The 17,075-nt window shown below is 36.4% G+C and overlaps 1 protein-coding gene across 7 annotated transcripts in view; it reads left to right on the top strand.

The window, feature by feature from the left end:
- DLG2 (discs large MAGUK scaffold protein 2) overlaps window positions 1-17,075 on the top strand; it is a 999,439-nt gene that overhangs the window by 739,530 nt on the left and 242,834 nt on the right. For all 7 annotated transcript variants that reach the window (XM_064505171.1, XM_064505176.1, XM_064505174.1 and 4 more), the window contains one exon: window positions 14,685-14,753. In XM_064505171.1, coding sequence (XP_064361241.1) covers window positions 14,685-14,753 — 69 coding nt within the window. The remainder of the gene's footprint in view (window positions 1-14,684; window positions 14,754-17,075) is intronic.

The following is a 17,075-nucleotide window of genomic DNA, read 5'->3' as shown; positions in this document are numbered from 1 at the left end:
CAGTCCTTATTTTAACTTAAGCTTTGATTTTAGTGTGGAGAGGACTGCTGAACTCTTTCTCATTGATTTAAATTTACTTTCATGTAAATATAGTGATAAATGTTTGTAGCATTTAATAGACACAAAAAGTATTGAATAACATTTTTGAAAATTATTTGAGTGATTCACTAGCCTAGTGACAAAATAACCTCTTGTAAGAGGCAAGATGAGCTTTCATATGCACTCATAAGTCAAAGTCCAATTGATTTCCAATAAAATACAGATTTAGAAGTATCTAAATTGCATTTGAAAGTAAAACATGAGCTACTAAAGAAATATGGGCCAAAGACATATAGGCAAGAATCTCTTTAAATTCTGTAGTTTGGCTCACAATCACTTTGCAAGTGATGACACTTAAGTTCTGTGTCCCAGTTTGGTTGCTGAATTCTCCTTTTCCTCACCTGTAATTTATATTTTCAAATAGAAAGCAGTCTAAACATACAGTAACAGGAACTCTTTGCTAGTCCTTTTTTTTTTTAATTCCTAATTAAAGCAATTTCAGGCTGGTGGACTTGTCTCTTTATGTTCTCACTTCCCTAGATGGTGTGAGAAGTAGCAGCTCAGTCCTTTAAGAACAATATTTTAAAGCATATTATGGCATTTCTCAGGTGGTTGGACTTACTTGGTGTTTGGCTACCTAAATTATCTGGTAATTACTTAAAAATTCTGTTGGGGTGCCATATTAAAGATTTTTTTTTTTTTTTTTACTGTAGACTTAGCTTATAATGATGTAACTTGCAGTGAGATCTAAATATAGCTTCAAATCTTCAAAATTTCAAATAGCTTCAAAATGGAATCTATTCTGGATTTCCTGATTATTACAGTTAAAGATATCCTCACCAGAGAGGTTACGTTTCCTAGCACTGCGAATATTGGATGAAAAATCAAGGTCCTTGGCAGTTCTAACATACCGAAACTTGATTTTATAACTAACAGAGTGAAAGGGGAAGATAGGTTGACATTTAGAGTTAAAGTTTTGATGGTTACTGTATTTTACAGTTTCTAAAAGACTGGAACATTTTGATTGTATGCTCTATTGTTTTGAAAAATTGCACTTGGGGTGGAGGGGAAGCAGAAAAGAGGGAGGAGAAGGAGTCATGCTCATTTAACCTTCTCGCATACAGAGTAAATGCCAAATCACAAACAGACATGATTTTTTGATAGGAGGCACTGGAAATGACAAGACAAAACTATCACTGATAAAACATATATGCATCTGCGCAGTGATATTCAGCGCCAATTTGCAATAGTAGGACAAACTGACGCGGAAGTTCATCTTAAGCTATCGTGATTATAAGGTGCTGTTGCAATATGAAGTTAATGGGAAAAGTGAGTTTAGTTTTGCTGAGAAAGAGAGAAAGAGCTGCACATTACATGTGCAGAAGGGGTTACAAGCTCTAAACATTCCTGAACTTTGGGAAAGTCTAATTATGCAACTGACCTTTTAGGGTTGGGTCTAAATTTAGCTAAGTTGTCATTGTAAATACACATGCAGAATCTGTTAATGTTTTGGGATCTTAAACAATTTATTCTTTGAAAGATGTTTATTTCATTTTTAATTAATAGCCGTAGACGCATCCAGCATATCTGATTTTTTTTAAATAACGCTAATAGTTCATAAAACTACTGCTATCACTGCATAAAAAGCAAGGTCATTGGAAGTGTTAAGATATTAAAATATGTTTTTGTAACTGACAAAGGGAAGGAGAGAAAAATTTAGTTGGACTTTCAAAATTAAAATTTCAATATTGTTAAAAAATGTAGTAGAGCAGACACATTACAGTCCCCAAAGAGGAGCATAGGAAATTTCTTTTTTCAGAATATTTCCATATTCCATGCAGAAAATAAATCATTCCACAGACCAGTGGACTTGCATGCCATCTTTTGAGGATCATTACTGTACTTGGCTTTTACGCTGTAGGAATCACTACATTGTGATAGAGTGGGAAGCCAAAAAAAGACTATAACTCCAGAATATGTGACTACACTGGTGTGTATGGTTTTACACACCACAAATTACTTTTCATTTGGTTAAAATATTTTCTGACAAATTTGAATTCTAAATAACAATAATTGTATCCCTAAAAAAAGCTTTCCCTAAAAGCAGATGAAAACTGTCATAGTTCATTAGGCAGCATAAAGAGGAAAATCATCAGCATGCACACCTGAAGTGCCCTAAAGCCCACACAAGGAAAGTGCATTGGTGTCCCTTATTACTCCTACTTGATACTAGGAATGTGTCTGCGCAGCCCAATGCACGACTGTTCAGATACTCCTGAGCTAGTGCTAGACAAGTTAGCTTCACTTCCAATAAACACCCAAACTGATTAATAGTTGACTTGGGTATAATCAGCAATATGTGTAGTTGCTGACCTGAATGAACATTGCACAAGCTGTAATCAAGAGTCTTAGCCTGTTCAGGATACAGTGAGTAGGAGCTGCAAATAGGAGGATTTATGTAGTATCTGTGGCAGAATGTGGCTATACAAAATTTGCTGGGAGCAGAAGTCATACAGGTTACTCTAGGATACCAACTCATATAAGTACCGTCATTGCACCATACAGACGAACACTTAGTTTTAATGTTTAAGATTCAGCAGTGCACGTGGAGGTTGTTAATCTTTCATAACAAACCTTTACAACCATTTTGCATATTATACTACCTCAATGAAAGTGTGTAGAAAGTTTTAAGAAGACATCTGAAATAGGCAGTCATTTTCTTTTTTTCAATTGGTTAAATTCATGATTTTCATAGATATCTCATATGCTGTCTAGAAGCTTGAGAAGGATGGGAATGTTTTTAGTCAGGTTAAATGAGTAACCAATATGCAGGGACTCAGTTGTATTCTAAAGGAACTGGACCTTTATGTAGGTAACAAAAAAGCAAAGTGAATTAAAATAGATGCTAGTAACATTTTTAAAAGGGTACTAACATTTCATCTCCCAAGTCTTAGATCAGTCTCTAAGTAGAGAACAAGGTAAGACCTGATGTAAGAACAGATTATGCCATGTTTTCTTCTGTAACATGCTGGCTGTTGTCAGTCTTGGCTTGATTTACCTCTGCTCTCTACCAGGGCATAACTGCATACATACCCATATTTAATGGGTCCAGAAGTGGAGTGAAATAGCTAAACTGAAATCATTATTTTTTTCCAAATCTAATTTATACATTCTGTGTTCCCGTTGAATAGTCTGTGTTTGGGATTAGTATGTAGTCATCTCTGGGTGGTATACAAAGGGATTCTGCAGGTGCAGCAACTAGCATAGGTTTAACAGTAAGATGCAAGTAAAATGAATTCAGATGCCTTGAATATATAGAATGTCTTCAGGCCTATCCTTGGACCAGGAGGAAACAAGCAAACTATTTCACTTAACTTGGGTACAAAAATGAGGATTAATACCCAGAAGAAAGTAACCAGTGGGTGAAAGAACTCTCTCTGTGGTTTTCTTGATGTATATTTACCCAATTATATTTTAATAATTCTGATGGTTAAAAATATGGTTATTTAAACCCTTTTTTGCTTTAATAGTAGATGTCCTTGATAAGCTGGAGGAGTGGCATAACCTGGGATAAAATAGGTTATCAAAGGAATTGTAAACACAGAGCCTATTACCATGGAATTTCCTGTCAACCTTGCAGATGCAAGATTTGAAAATGTGGATGACCATGCACTGCATGGGCTTATCCTTACACTGCCATCAGTTTTTTTGTATCAGCTTAGTCATACGTATTTTATGTGTGAAGTGTTCCATTGATTGCAGGGATCTCAATAGAACTGCTTCATCCATAAAAATAAAGCATGGGGAACTGAAGCAAAAGTATGCAATGCTAGCACAGCTCACATGCACAAGATGAGCACAAGATGCCCATCTTCAAAAATAGCTTCCTTGCATGGCCATTTCTTTAATGCTAAATGCCAGTGGAATTCTGGTTTTAGTCCTTGTTAAGACTGAATGAGTTGCTGGTATAAATCCACTTGTCATCATATTTATTGATGGCATGTAATTTGAGGTGCCTCATTGCTTCCTTGTGCTTCCCTGTTGTCTCTTTAGATAACAATGTTTTTTCTCTACATGTACCAAGTGCAATTGGTTCTGGCTGGTAACATATGGGAACCAAAGTACAAAGGTACTTGCAGGGAGAAATAGTTGGAAGCAGCAAAACAAGACTGGTTTCTAGCTATAGCTGTTTATCTAGAGTAGAAGCTGAAAGTATTAGAAACGTGGTAGCATTTTCACCATTCACATTAAAGTAAGCTTAAAATAACCCAAGAACCTTCGTTTCGCTGACTGAGGAGAAGATTGTAATTATAAAAAGTGGTCCATAAGCTAGAAGAAATGTTTGTAAAGTTTAGTGAACGAAATTCAAGCTGTGGTCCAGGATTATGCTATTAAGTGTACTAATGACATTAAATCATTTCCCAGAAGGTTCACAAATTGGGTGTTTATCAGCTCAGTCATGTATGTGTGCTTGCTAATGTTACAAATCTTTTAAAACCAGTTCCAAAATGGCTTTAGTCAACTGATTCCTCTATTGGGTTTGTAACTAAACAATTCACCGTAATGACTACCACAGATTTAAATTCTGCATGAATCCATTTCACAATTCTTTCCTAAATAGACAAACTTCTCTTCAAAGCATGAATTTCATGAGCATCTTTAAATAAATGGTGTTTTATCAGTCAATGTAGAAGTATAAGAACTGACATACTGGAACATATAAATAATCTTTTCCAACATTTCATCTACGACCTATAATGAAATATAGGCAAAATGAATTGCTAATGTCCTTGGACAATATTACAGTGCTATACTATGGGAGATCTTTATGTCTGACCCTCCCACTGTCGATATCCTCAGATTCATAAGGATTATTAGCTTTTGTAAATACTTCTTGTATCTAGTTCAGAGTTATACCTCATTCTTAGACCTCATAGTGAAAAAGCTGAATGTTTCCCATGAAATGTTGAATACTTCCAAGTACTGTCAAATTCAAAAGATAAATGAATGATCGTTCACATACAAGAGCGATAAGAACCAGAAGAGCTTAAGCTGTTGAATTTCTCCACTATTCATCTTTCATTTTGACAATACATTCCTTATAGTTCTCTTGCATTTTCAAATTATCATTCATTGGCCTGTTTGTTTGTATTCTGTTGGGGTGGCATACTTATTATTACATTATTCCTCCTTTTTTTTGCTATATGTATTTTTATAGGATTTATGGTTTTGTGGTTCATATGACTGCACATGCACACATGCATGCTGAGCTGGTCAGAGTGACAGAGAAAGTGAGATCAAATAGCAGTTATGTAGAGTTACATTCTCGCCTCTAGACCACGAAGAAAACTTAGAAGTCCAACTCATGTTCCCAGCTATCTTGCATAGAGATAATGTATATCCGAAAAGGAGAGATAACATTATCAGAAGGTATCACACAGGTGCCGTAAACATTGTATCAGAAGTAATTGCAATATAAAGTGTGCTGTTCTAATATATATTAGATTGTAATGAAAATTTAATGCTCTTTCTGTTGTGATCAATCTCTTTGTTTTAATGAACCGGTTGTTTGGAGGCTGAATACACTCCGTTTTTGGCTGTTTCACCTTGACAGTTAGCATAGTTCATTGCAATGAACAACAAGAGAGTTAATAACTGCAGAGGAAATGAACTTGGCCTTATAAAAAAACAATATTAAAACTTAATTTTTTGTAGAATTGTTTTTACTGTGCAAATATAATGATACAGAATCTAATGGGATATAGAAGCATTTGTTTATGGTACGCTATGGTTTGGCATCAGACAGTTTTTTGTTGCTGTTTGAAATCACTTTAATTAATTGTCATTACCCATATACTTTGTCCTGAATGAGCAAAATTCATCACAATAACTCTACCGTGAGGAGAACTTCATGTTCTTATTTTCCCTTTGATGGAGATAGGTAAGAAACCCTGCCAAGTAGTTTAATAGGTTACAGTCATTTGAGATCTGACATTAGTGTTATTTATTTACTCTTTCCCTACTCTTAAAAAAAGTAGATGCAGGATGAAAGTCCTATGAATTACTTTTCACAAGACAGTGCCGTCTTCAGTGCAAAGAAGTGCACCTGTCCTTCAGAAAAGAAAGCAAAGCTAAGCTTTCGTAAGCACCAAATGCCGTGTTACAAAAAGTCATTGTAACCATTAAGTCATAGTCTCTGTCCATTTTGTTAACAGCAAGACTACCGTTGCAGACTTCTGTGTTAAAATCACGTAATACTTCCTTTTTTGGACCTTGAATTGGAATTAGATGTCTAATTCCTGAAGGGAAAGGAGCTGTCAGTGTTCTTACAAGTAGTATTTGTAACTTCAGATGAACTTCCAAGGACAGTAGCGGAAAAGTGTCTGAAAATGTGAGGTCTTTCCAGAATTTTCTGATATCTGATTGTTTAATCATTGGTTTTCTTATCCTTCCATTGAGCACATCCCCTATGAAATTGAACTTTGACAAAAAGAATTCAGTTAATCTAAAAATTCTGGTCATTATACTTTGTGAAATTCAAGCTTTTACTGGCTGTCAGTGTCAGTAGGAACAATTTACTAGTTTACAGTATTTCTGAATTCCTGTTGCGCCTCTATGAGTTTTTACTAGCGTATGTAAGATTTCCTTGATTTCCATCAAATCTTTGTGAGTCAGAGTTTCGTAAAACTTAACCAGTTTTTCAAGTCCCTCCTAACGTCGTTGCACATTTGCTTGGAACAGGAAGGGATTTTGAGGCAGATGCTTGTTTTGCTATTCACATGGGAACCTAATGAACTTTGTGTGCGATGAATATGTTTCATTATGAGAGCAATTCGCAGCTCTGGAAGTGTAGAGCAGCCCTGGTGTTATGGGGCAGCACGGTGTGCAGCTGACGGAAACCATGCTGGGTGGCCCCTGTGCTCCTGCCTGGAGGAGTGCCCCGCGGCAGGGCCTCCGCTGTGGTGGCCGGAAGCCACAGGCGTCTTCTCTTGGTGCTGAGGGTAAATGCGATTATGCCAGCGGTGTGCGGTGGGAAGGAGAGCGGGCCAGTGGAAAGGACTGGAAATCGGGAAATCTGAGTTTCTACTTACAAACTCGTGTTTCCTGCTCTTATTCACATGTGTCAAAACCCGAAGAAATTGTACATATATTTCTGCAAACAGTATTGCTTTCCGTTTTTAATATGAAAAGTAATGGCGTTTGAAATTAAGCGTGGCAAATACTGATACACGTAAAATGAGTGAGAAACTAAATGACTCCAGCCAGCCATATAATGCCACAAGCTTTGGCATTCAGCCTTTGAGTTATTTCAGCATGTTCTGATTATTTAGTGTCTCCAGACGCTCTTAATAGATGTTTTATCCCAAAGTAAGTGTTTCTTTCTGTTACATTACAGAAAACCTGATTGCTTCAGCCATTTTGCTATACAGATAGCATGCATTTTCCTTTTGGTGAAGCTGAATTCTTTCTATCCAGCCAGAGCGCTTGTTGTTCTGCCACACAGAGATCAAGCTGTCTCAAATTCTCTTATAGCCTTTGCTGTTCATTGGAATATTAATGCTTGGAAAGGGCTAATGCCAAAAGAGAATTAGGAGTGACAGCGAACCGTGAATGAGGTATGGCATTTGAGTGTAGCAGGATGGCAAAAAAGCCTTAGTTCTGCTGAATTACAGAAGCATCATGTCAAAGAGTAGGGAGGAAGGTGACAGCCACATTCTCCATGAGGAATTGTAAACTCATCGTATCAGGCACTGGTAGCCAGAGGGCCACGAGGTGTGGGTAACTGGGAGGCCATGCAGAGCACATGAGGTAAGTTGTGCTTTCTGTCATTCCTAAAAAATGTTCCCTATTTAAATTCACAAAAGTAGCACTACATCATCTTTCACAACTGTAATTAAAGCCAAACTCAACTGTTATATTCATGGACCATTGCCATGTGACATTGGCTAAGCGAGTGAGAAGGTGAGATTTTCTCTTTTCTATTTTTCCCTCTTTTTTTTTCTTCTCCATCCTGACCCTACCCAGGTTTTTCACTTGTTCCAAATATTTTGACAAGTAAACCTCAGCCCTCATGCATTATAAATTCTCAGACTAACTTCATCAATGAATATCTGAGCTCCCAAGTGAGCCTTGGTCGTTCCTCATATCCCTTATAGTAATATAAACAACAGGAATTAAAAAAAAAAAATGAAGGCTAGTAGAAAGACTTGAAACTGTTTTTTTTCCAACAACTAAACACTGTTGTGGAGACTTAGATGTCCCACTTCTAAAAATCCAAGTTCCTCCAAAATATGAGGAAAAGGTATGAGCATGGAAACTAATGAATAAGAAGAATGGTGGGATGAAAGGGAGGAATTTAAGCAAAAAAAAAAAAGAAAAAGTATGATAAAGTAGAAATCAGTACCTAACAGTGAAGGCTAGAACAGAATAACCTCCCAAAAGAACACTGTACCATGCTTCAGTCATTAAAACAAGTCTCATGCTCCTTAAGCATCTGTTGCACTTAATTTCATATCAATTTGCCACGGTATTTTTCTTACAGTTTTCATTCAAGATGACTAGTTTTCTTGATGCTGTTTTCTTCACATTTCTTAGTCTGCATTTACCTATATAAAGATTAGACTGCATGTGAAATTTTATCCAACAATATAATCTCTCTATTTTTTTCAATAATATTCTTAAAGATTTTCATTCTGCCACACGTAGTTCCAAACTTCTTCAGCTGTTTAAACTATTATATACTTCAGACTAAGATAAAAATTCCGTCTAAGATAAGCATATTTTTGATATATTTCAAAGCTTATCATTACCTCTGACAATTACCTCAGCTGTAAGGAGATAGATTTGAAATCAGTGGATGTTTCACCGCTTTGAACACAGGTGCTGACTTAGGCACACTGCTAGCAGAGGAGTATAATTAGCTGAATTCCAGGAACCACTGCACTTCTGAAACATTCCTCTGAGTCACAGTTTCTCCTTGCATTCTTCTGTAGTCCTACATCGATGCTAATTTAGTGCTGCACTAACTCACACGCTTTAAGTTAGGGCGGGTAGCTAACCACCTCTTTTCAGCTGTTGTTTGGGGAAGGAAGGAGGGAAGGAAGAGGTGAGCAATCTTGCTGACTTCACTTGTTTGGGAGAAGGTAGTCCAGAGGACCTGAACAGAGATGTGATGTGGTCTTCTCCTGCCTTGTTGTAGGCAGCGCCACAGCTTAATCCTTCATTTCATGTCTTTTCTTTTTTCCATGAACTCTTTAGCCTAGCAATACTATTTGTAGAAAATATGTTGAGATACCATTTTAAAAAATGAGATCTAGTTGCTAATTCACTCCAGAAATTCCCACTGGATGTGCCTGTGCATGAAAAGACTATGTTGCCTCTCATGTGTGGCTTTGTTGCCTGAGGGTGATGTGAAAGTAGCAGAGTTGAATGCTCTCTTCTCTGAAGCTTCCTATTTACTTCTGATGGGAGGCTGTTTGGTTAGTTTGATACTTCTATTATGGGTCAGTAACTGTCAGTACTGGATATTAGCAAGCTGTTTGTAGCTGAGATAAAATTAATACTGAAAAAGCACTCTCTGGTCTTTTAATTAATCCCATAGGAAAGCAAAACCTCATTTAAGTTAGAAGTTTAGCTGCTGGCAGCATCAGGAAAAGCTGGTTTCACTTCACTGAACTGAATTAAAACCCTACATTAATAGAATTAAAGCATGCTGCCCAGTTCTCTGCTTTTTAAACCTTTACATCTGTCAAAGAAAAGGGTTAGATGCTTTATAAACAACCACACTGCTACCTCCAGTCCTTGACATAAGAAACAGCATGCTGAGAATACATCATAAAAACAAATAGTATTAGCATTTCCGTCACCGCTGCCCAGGTGGTACTTTTCTGGTATTTTATTTTTTGGTCTTTCTTTTTTTAATATTGTGAATAATAAAGAATAACCCTTAGCTCTAGTTTTATATTGTTCTTTTTGCATGGAGTGTAATAGATAGGCAAATGCATTTTATATACTTTTCTTCCATGCCACAGCTTCAGAGTTAGGAACTTGGGAACATCGTTCAGAACATTCTTTGTTCCTTCACTCATATAAACTCTCACACAAATAGTATATTCCCATTGTTTTGATGAACTAAAATTAAATGGAATTAAGTTAAAACTGTAATATTTTACAGGAATAAGGGTTTGTGGGAGTTTGAGAAAACCCAAATTGGGTGGCTGGAGTACTTCTGAGTAGTATATTGAAATATCTTTTTGTTATGATTAAAGCTATTGAGAAGTTAATTCTGTAGCATTTGAGAGAAAGGGTAGCATTTTTATAAACCTAAATGGCAAACTTTGAATACTTAGATCTGTGAATTGAAAAATATGCTTCTTACCTAAATATCTCGAGATGACTGTGTTAATGTTTAAGCACTCATCGTGAAAAATGTCAGTGGCAGTAACTCATTAGATATTTTCTTTCTTTTATACTGCAAAGTGTGTGGTACATGATCTTTGGCACATGCACAAGTATGTTAAGCATTTCTGCTGGTTCCACCACTTTGGCAGAAGTCAAAGATGTCATCAGGAGCTTTATCTTTTAAAGTCAGACAGTCAGTTAGGAACGACATCAAAATGTTATTTCTGTCTCCAGTTGAATAGCCACTTCTGTCAAACAGTTTAAAATTGCATTTTGATTTTCAGCTGGCAGTGTATGCATGGCAATGTTTTAGAAGGTATAAACTTGTACTGAGCATCACACTTTATAAATGACCCCAAAAAAAGAGATTTAATAACACCAATTAAGAATTATTTTTGAAGAAAAGAGACTAAGGCTTCACTCAAAGTGTACACCACAAATATCTAGTATTTGAAAGGAGTGTCTAAGGAGGGGAATATTGCCCATACTTGAGCTCCTCACTTAGAAAGAGTAAGGTATAAGGTTCCTTGTGTCATTCTACATAATTAGGTAGTAATTCCAGTGAGGGATACTGATGACATCTAGTGCTTGAGTGTTTGATAATTTCAGCAGAATACTGAAATGAAATTACAGCTTTAATTCATCCTTATTATGGGATTATATTACTTAATACAGCATCTATTAGAAAACAATAGTGCCATCCTAGTTGGGTTTTTTCCCTCCACCATTAAAATGTGTTGAAGATTTTTGCTTCTGCTTTTCCCTCTGAATAATCTTCTTCTTCCATTCTGCCAAATCTGGATAAGGCTTTGGTTAATTTGGTGTGGCTGCTTCCTACCCCAGCCATAGCAATTACTGTGCTGGGGTAACTGCCCAGTGGGAGTGATGGCATAGTATGAATTCTCATATAACTGCGGAGAGTGATTAGGGGGTTCTGGGTACCCTGCTCCTCTGACGGGACATTACGTGTCTGATTTTCTGAAACGGATGACTTTTGGCAAAGCAGGCCTTTGGAAGTGTTTTATACTGGGCACCCAAAATCAAGGAACCTGGTGCTCCTAATCATTTCTGGAAATGTTGTTTGCTCTCATTCCAATTTTACACTCCAACAGTGATATTGCTTAGCAAGTTTATAATTAGTGTTTTTGACAACCTTTGAAAATAGTAATGATACATTTTAAGGAATAATAATTTGTATTTATAAAAAGTTGTCCAATGAATACTGAAAAGCAAGAATAAATTTATCAGTGCAAACAATACCTGCTTTAGGTCTGGGTCAATATACATGCAGAGAAGTAATTTGTTCCATGTCAAAGAGTGTGCAGTGTCAAACAGCAGTTCTTTTATAAAGCCATCATGAATCACATAATGACAAAATTCTCAATCTTTATTCATCCATTATATAAAATGATTTTAAATAATGTGATCTGTTTGAGAGGTTATAATCTTTAGGTTTCACACTAAGTAGCCTGGCTTAAGTATCAATCCTCAAAGTTAGTTGAATTCAGCAGTAAAATGCATCATTGCTGTTAAGGTGGGGACTATGAGTCTAATACAGGGATCAGATTGGCCCCTTTTTTCATTTTGAGAATTCCAGTACAAGAGCAATAATATACCATTCCCTAAAATTTGGTGAGTGTGGCCTGCTATTTTACTTGCAACATTCAAACATAGCTACGCCAACTGTATGTTATTCCAGATATTTTTGTGACCTTTTTCTGTTATTAATTTTGTAGGTAGATAGGAAATTATTTACTTTTTATACTTAACAGCTGAAAATGCTATCTTTAATGCTCTCCTAATTTTGCTCACTTTGAAGCTGATCAGAATTTTATAAATAATTTTTCTGGTATTAAAAATCGTGAAATGCTAAAATTTGGGGGGGGGGGGGGAAGAAAAAATACTTTCACAATTCAAGCCAGTTCAGTTAGTCATGACTGGATATAAATATTGCAGCTCTGCTTGTAACAGTATACCATGGCTCTAATACGGAGGAGATCTTGAAAAAGTGACAGATTCCGGTTTTTTTCTTTCTCTGGAATCATGCTTCATTTTCCTATGGCAGCATTCCTTTGGAAAACAGGAGAAGAGTACTTAAAACTGAGGGGTTTGGTTGAGATTTACACTGTGTCGTGTGCAGATATTTGTGAAATATGCAGCCAGATTCCTGGGTCAGTCATTCAGTCTCTACCTTGCCATGTCTTGTTAATAGACCTCTCTTACCCACAAAGTATATACCATTTGGCATCCACAGTAGAGCTCAGGAATGGCTTTGTCATGCTTTCTCTGGAAACAGACTTTGAAATAAGTGCAACTTAGAGGGCCACAACATGCATCGTCTTTCCTCCTCTCCATTGGGTTCTTGTTCCTTGTGCCAGCCATACTCTTGCGTCTCTTGGTGCAGCTTTGGAGAATAATGTTTTGGAGAGCCAAACAACATGGAGAAAAGAAGGAGGAATTATGGCTGTGCTATGCCACTTCCTTCTCGTGTGTACAGGGGAACTGCTCCGTGTGGAGGCTGTTCTTCTCCTACCCCTTATTCTTTTAGTATGGGAGGCCAGTATAGGACTGTAATGATATATATTCCCTTCCAGCTCTGTAGAGAGAGAGGGACAAAAGAAAAGCCACAACTTAACCCTTTAGTTTTGAAAAATGCATGAACACTAGAAGGTAGTTAAAAAATGCACATTCTAAGTCATTTGCAAGAAGCAAACTCTTTGTGAAATTTTAACTAATATTCATATAATATTATTTGGCAATGCTCATCCAACTCAGCAACAAATCTGTTCATACCATGGCGCCAGAGGAGACTCCTGATACTTCTGTACATCCTGTGCTTTGTGATAAAATAGATAAAAGCTCTGCAGTTCTTCTTGTGAGGAGAATATATTTTCCCATGCACCTTCTGAAATATTCAGCATATGGATGAGTACAGCAGTTTCCTACAATGAAGCAAGAGTATAATGGTCCCAACTGGAAATACAACCAGATAGCAGACCTTTTGTTTGTCCTGTGATGTGATATCATGTGTCACAACTCCATGTGCTACCTACAAAAATCACATCTCCTCTGTCAGACAGCAAATACTGACTATGCTACAGGAGAAAATGTGTATAAAATAGATATGTTGCTCACTAATGTGGAATATCTTAGCTCTTAATGAAAATAAGCTCTGTTTCTTCTGAACAAACAGCTTGAGTTGTATATAAAGTTTGAAAGCAAGACAAAACCTGCAGTTAGCAGACTCAGTGATATAAAATTGCCTTAATTTTTTTAGTTGTATTTTTCAATATTAATTCTTGATCTCACTATGTAATGTTGCCTTTTAAACCAGTCATAGTATACATGCAGATGCTTCTGCTTTTTTTTTTTTCAAACACACTACCATTGACTGAAGTTGTGTTACTATCAATTTATATTTACATGCAGGTATTCGATGATATTCTATAGGCTGTAGTACGCCAGTGAAGTTAATGTATACTGCATAATATACTGGGTTTATGTAAGATAGTAACAACTTTTCAGGTTCCTGAGTCGTGACAACACAACTTACAAGAGAAGCCATTAGACCTCAGGTTTTAAAATCAAAATGATTTTTCTGCTGTTAATGTGGTTCTCACAAAGGCTACCTTTTCCTTAGAAAATGTCATGTTTTTTCTGCATGTTGTGCCTTAGGTTGATAAAATTTTATGTGAAATAACTCAAGCTATCTAAAATCTCATCGAAATAATAGGCATAGTGAATATTGATTGAAATTTGTACAATTCAGAGTTACATTATGGTGCAATTATAAGTAGCATGTGTACTCCTTCACTAAGCATTTTTTCTGGCAAGCACTAAAAACTAGATTGAGAACGTCATGCTTTACTATTATAACTCTCACTATCAAATTAGTTTTGTACTTTATGATTAGTATATTTTTCAGAACAACAATTAAAATCTGAGTTACTTAAGTACCTGAATGACATATATATATTTAAAAAGAGAAAAGATAAGGAAGAATTATTCTTGTCCTTGTCTGTTTTTAATGAGGAATGAGACTTGTTATAAAACAACAGATCATTGGGTTGAGCCTTTTTTTGAGCAGATCAGCATCACCGAAGTCAAAATGCATCAGGGACACATAAAATAATCTAATTGTTATTTCTGTTTTGGTGTTAGCTAAATTGCTAGAGACAGTAAGAACAAGAGAAATTTCTATTTCTTTAACAAATACTTCTCTCTATTCTTCCTTGGTCATACAGTCATTCCCAGCACAGCACTGCGACACGTCCACCCACAGTGAGCTTGCAGCGGACCATTTCTGTGGAAGGGTAAGATGATTCTCTGTCGAAGCTGCCTGTAGAGCTCTCAGATATCACTAAGCCAGAAACTGAATTAACCATGTAGACATAGAAGCTAACGACACGTATTATCATGTACCACAAAGATTAACTGTGAGATGCACAAGTAAACATAAATTCATGCAAATTAGTACTAATTCTCTTGAGATATTTATAGTGAAAGGTTTGGCCTTCACAGAGCCGTGAATATGTGTCATGGAGGTATACTGGCTGCTGCTCCTTCAATTCACCTCACTTAACTAGAGTTAATATTTACATGTGTTAGCTGTAAAACGATTCCCACTAATCATGGAAATCCCCCAAAGGCTTACCCTATTGTATAAATGTTTGCATGAGCTCTTTTTGACAAGGCTAACCGTGTCCAAAACTAAGGTAGATGTACTGATATAGAATAATAATCCCATGCTGGTATGTGTATGTATGTATATATATTTGTCTATATATAAATTAATTGCAGAAGCATAGTTCAGAGTACTTAGCTGACTACACCTTAACAGAATTACTTGGTAAAAAAGTGAATAATTCACAACTGCAGTTGACAGTCTTGCATCTTCATCATATCAGAAGATCTGATATTTAACACTGAATCACTTAAATTTTGGTTGCACTGGCTGGCATAGTTTCCAAACACCCTATAAGAAAATATTGGATTTGATTCTCCACTCCCCTTTTTTTTAGGTACAAGTGACCCAATAAGCAAGCAATCTCTGAACTTTTTTATTATGCTTTCAAAAATGAGCAAAGTGAGACTCTCCAAGGCACTGAAACTACCTGCCCCAGTTCTTTAACATGTCTGCCTTTCATATCAAATGCACACAAATCAATTCATATTTTGGATTTATTAATAAAATAGGGCCCCAAATGACTGCATTTTGAAAAAAAATCACCGGTGTTGTGCCTGGGGGCCAGAGTACATGATTTGGTGAGGCATCTTAAATCAATGAACATGAGACTGGGAAAAAAAATGTGGGAACGTCTGACATATTCTGTAGGCATGGGTAATATCTTGTCATTGGCTACTCTCAGATCCTATTGTAAAGCCTTTATTTGCTGTGATAAAAGCAGGAATCCAAAGTTTCAACGCAGGAAAGATGTCATCTTGCCTGTATTTTGTTTTATGTTACACCTTTATTGTGGTGCAGTCAGAAAGTAAAATGATAGATATGTGAAAAAATCCACTCCTAAGTGAACGTTGAGATATTTTTCTCACAAGTGTCAAAACAAAATAGTTTTAAGCAATTGAAAAACAGATTTAGGAATTATTTTAAGTTTCTGTTTAAAACACGTGGGAACTACTGTATTAATTTTTCATTGAAAATGAGATAGAATAATGAAGTTACCATATGAAAGGCCCGTACGGCTTAAGAGCTCTCATCTGGGAGGTAATTCTAGAAATGAAGCCTGAGGTTCTGCACAATCCCCAGTTCCCCCATGTCTGCATGGAGGTCTGTCATCCATCCTCCTTGCTCAAAGCAGAGATCATTTCAAAGTTAGATCAGGTTGCTCAGGGCCTTGTCCATTGGAGCTGCAACGATCACCAAAGGCAGAGGTTGCGCAAGCTCTGGGCAACCTGTCCCAATGTTCAACCACCCTCATTTTGAACTTTTTTTTCCTTTATCTATGTGCTTCTCTCTAATGAACACAGAGGGACATTAGAGAGACATGTACATATTGCCTCCCCTTGCCCTTTCATCAAATCAACTGATGAATAAATTGATGTTAAAAATAAGAAAAAAACAAGCTTTGACAACAAACTTACAATTAAAATAGTGATTGCCCCTCCCCCAAATTGCTAAATTGAGATTTAAGGAAAGAAATTTTATTATGATGTCTTTGACTTGGTCTACTGGACTCCATAAATCACAGGATACCCTGTGGGTTTCAATTCCTGTTGGAATTTGGAAATCAATCTGTCTATGTGAATTTTTAGATAAACTGCAAAATCTGTACTGGCCATGCAGACAGCTTGCATATATTGTGTATGATTCATTAGAGCATAAGAAATCTGCAATTGATATTACAGATCTCCTGCTGTTTGGGAGATAGAAGAATATGTGGCTTGTAATTATTACTAATCAACTTAAACTGAGTCATATTTCGTTTTACATGGGAAAGTGGATCTGTTAGCCTGTTACACTGCTGAGCAAATATAAGTAATCAGTTCAGCCCTAAATATTCCATTATAGTAAAGCTCAATTTATGCTAATGTTTTGGTGAAGTCCATGCTGCTAAATATGTTTATAGTTAATACAATTTGAGGTCAAAGCAAAGTTATTGTTCTCTTTTAGGAAC

Source organism: Dromaius novaehollandiae, chromosome 1 (genome assembly GCF_036370855.1).
Source record: "Dromaius novaehollandiae isolate bDroNov1 chromosome 1, bDroNov1.hap1, whole genome shotgun sequence".
In the NCBI taxonomy this organism is placed as follows: domain Eukaryota; kingdom Metazoa; phylum Chordata; class Aves; order Casuariiformes; family Dromaiidae; genus Dromaius; species Dromaius novaehollandiae.
Note: the sequence above shows the minus strand (reverse complement) of the source record. Positions and strands in the feature narration are given on the sequence as shown.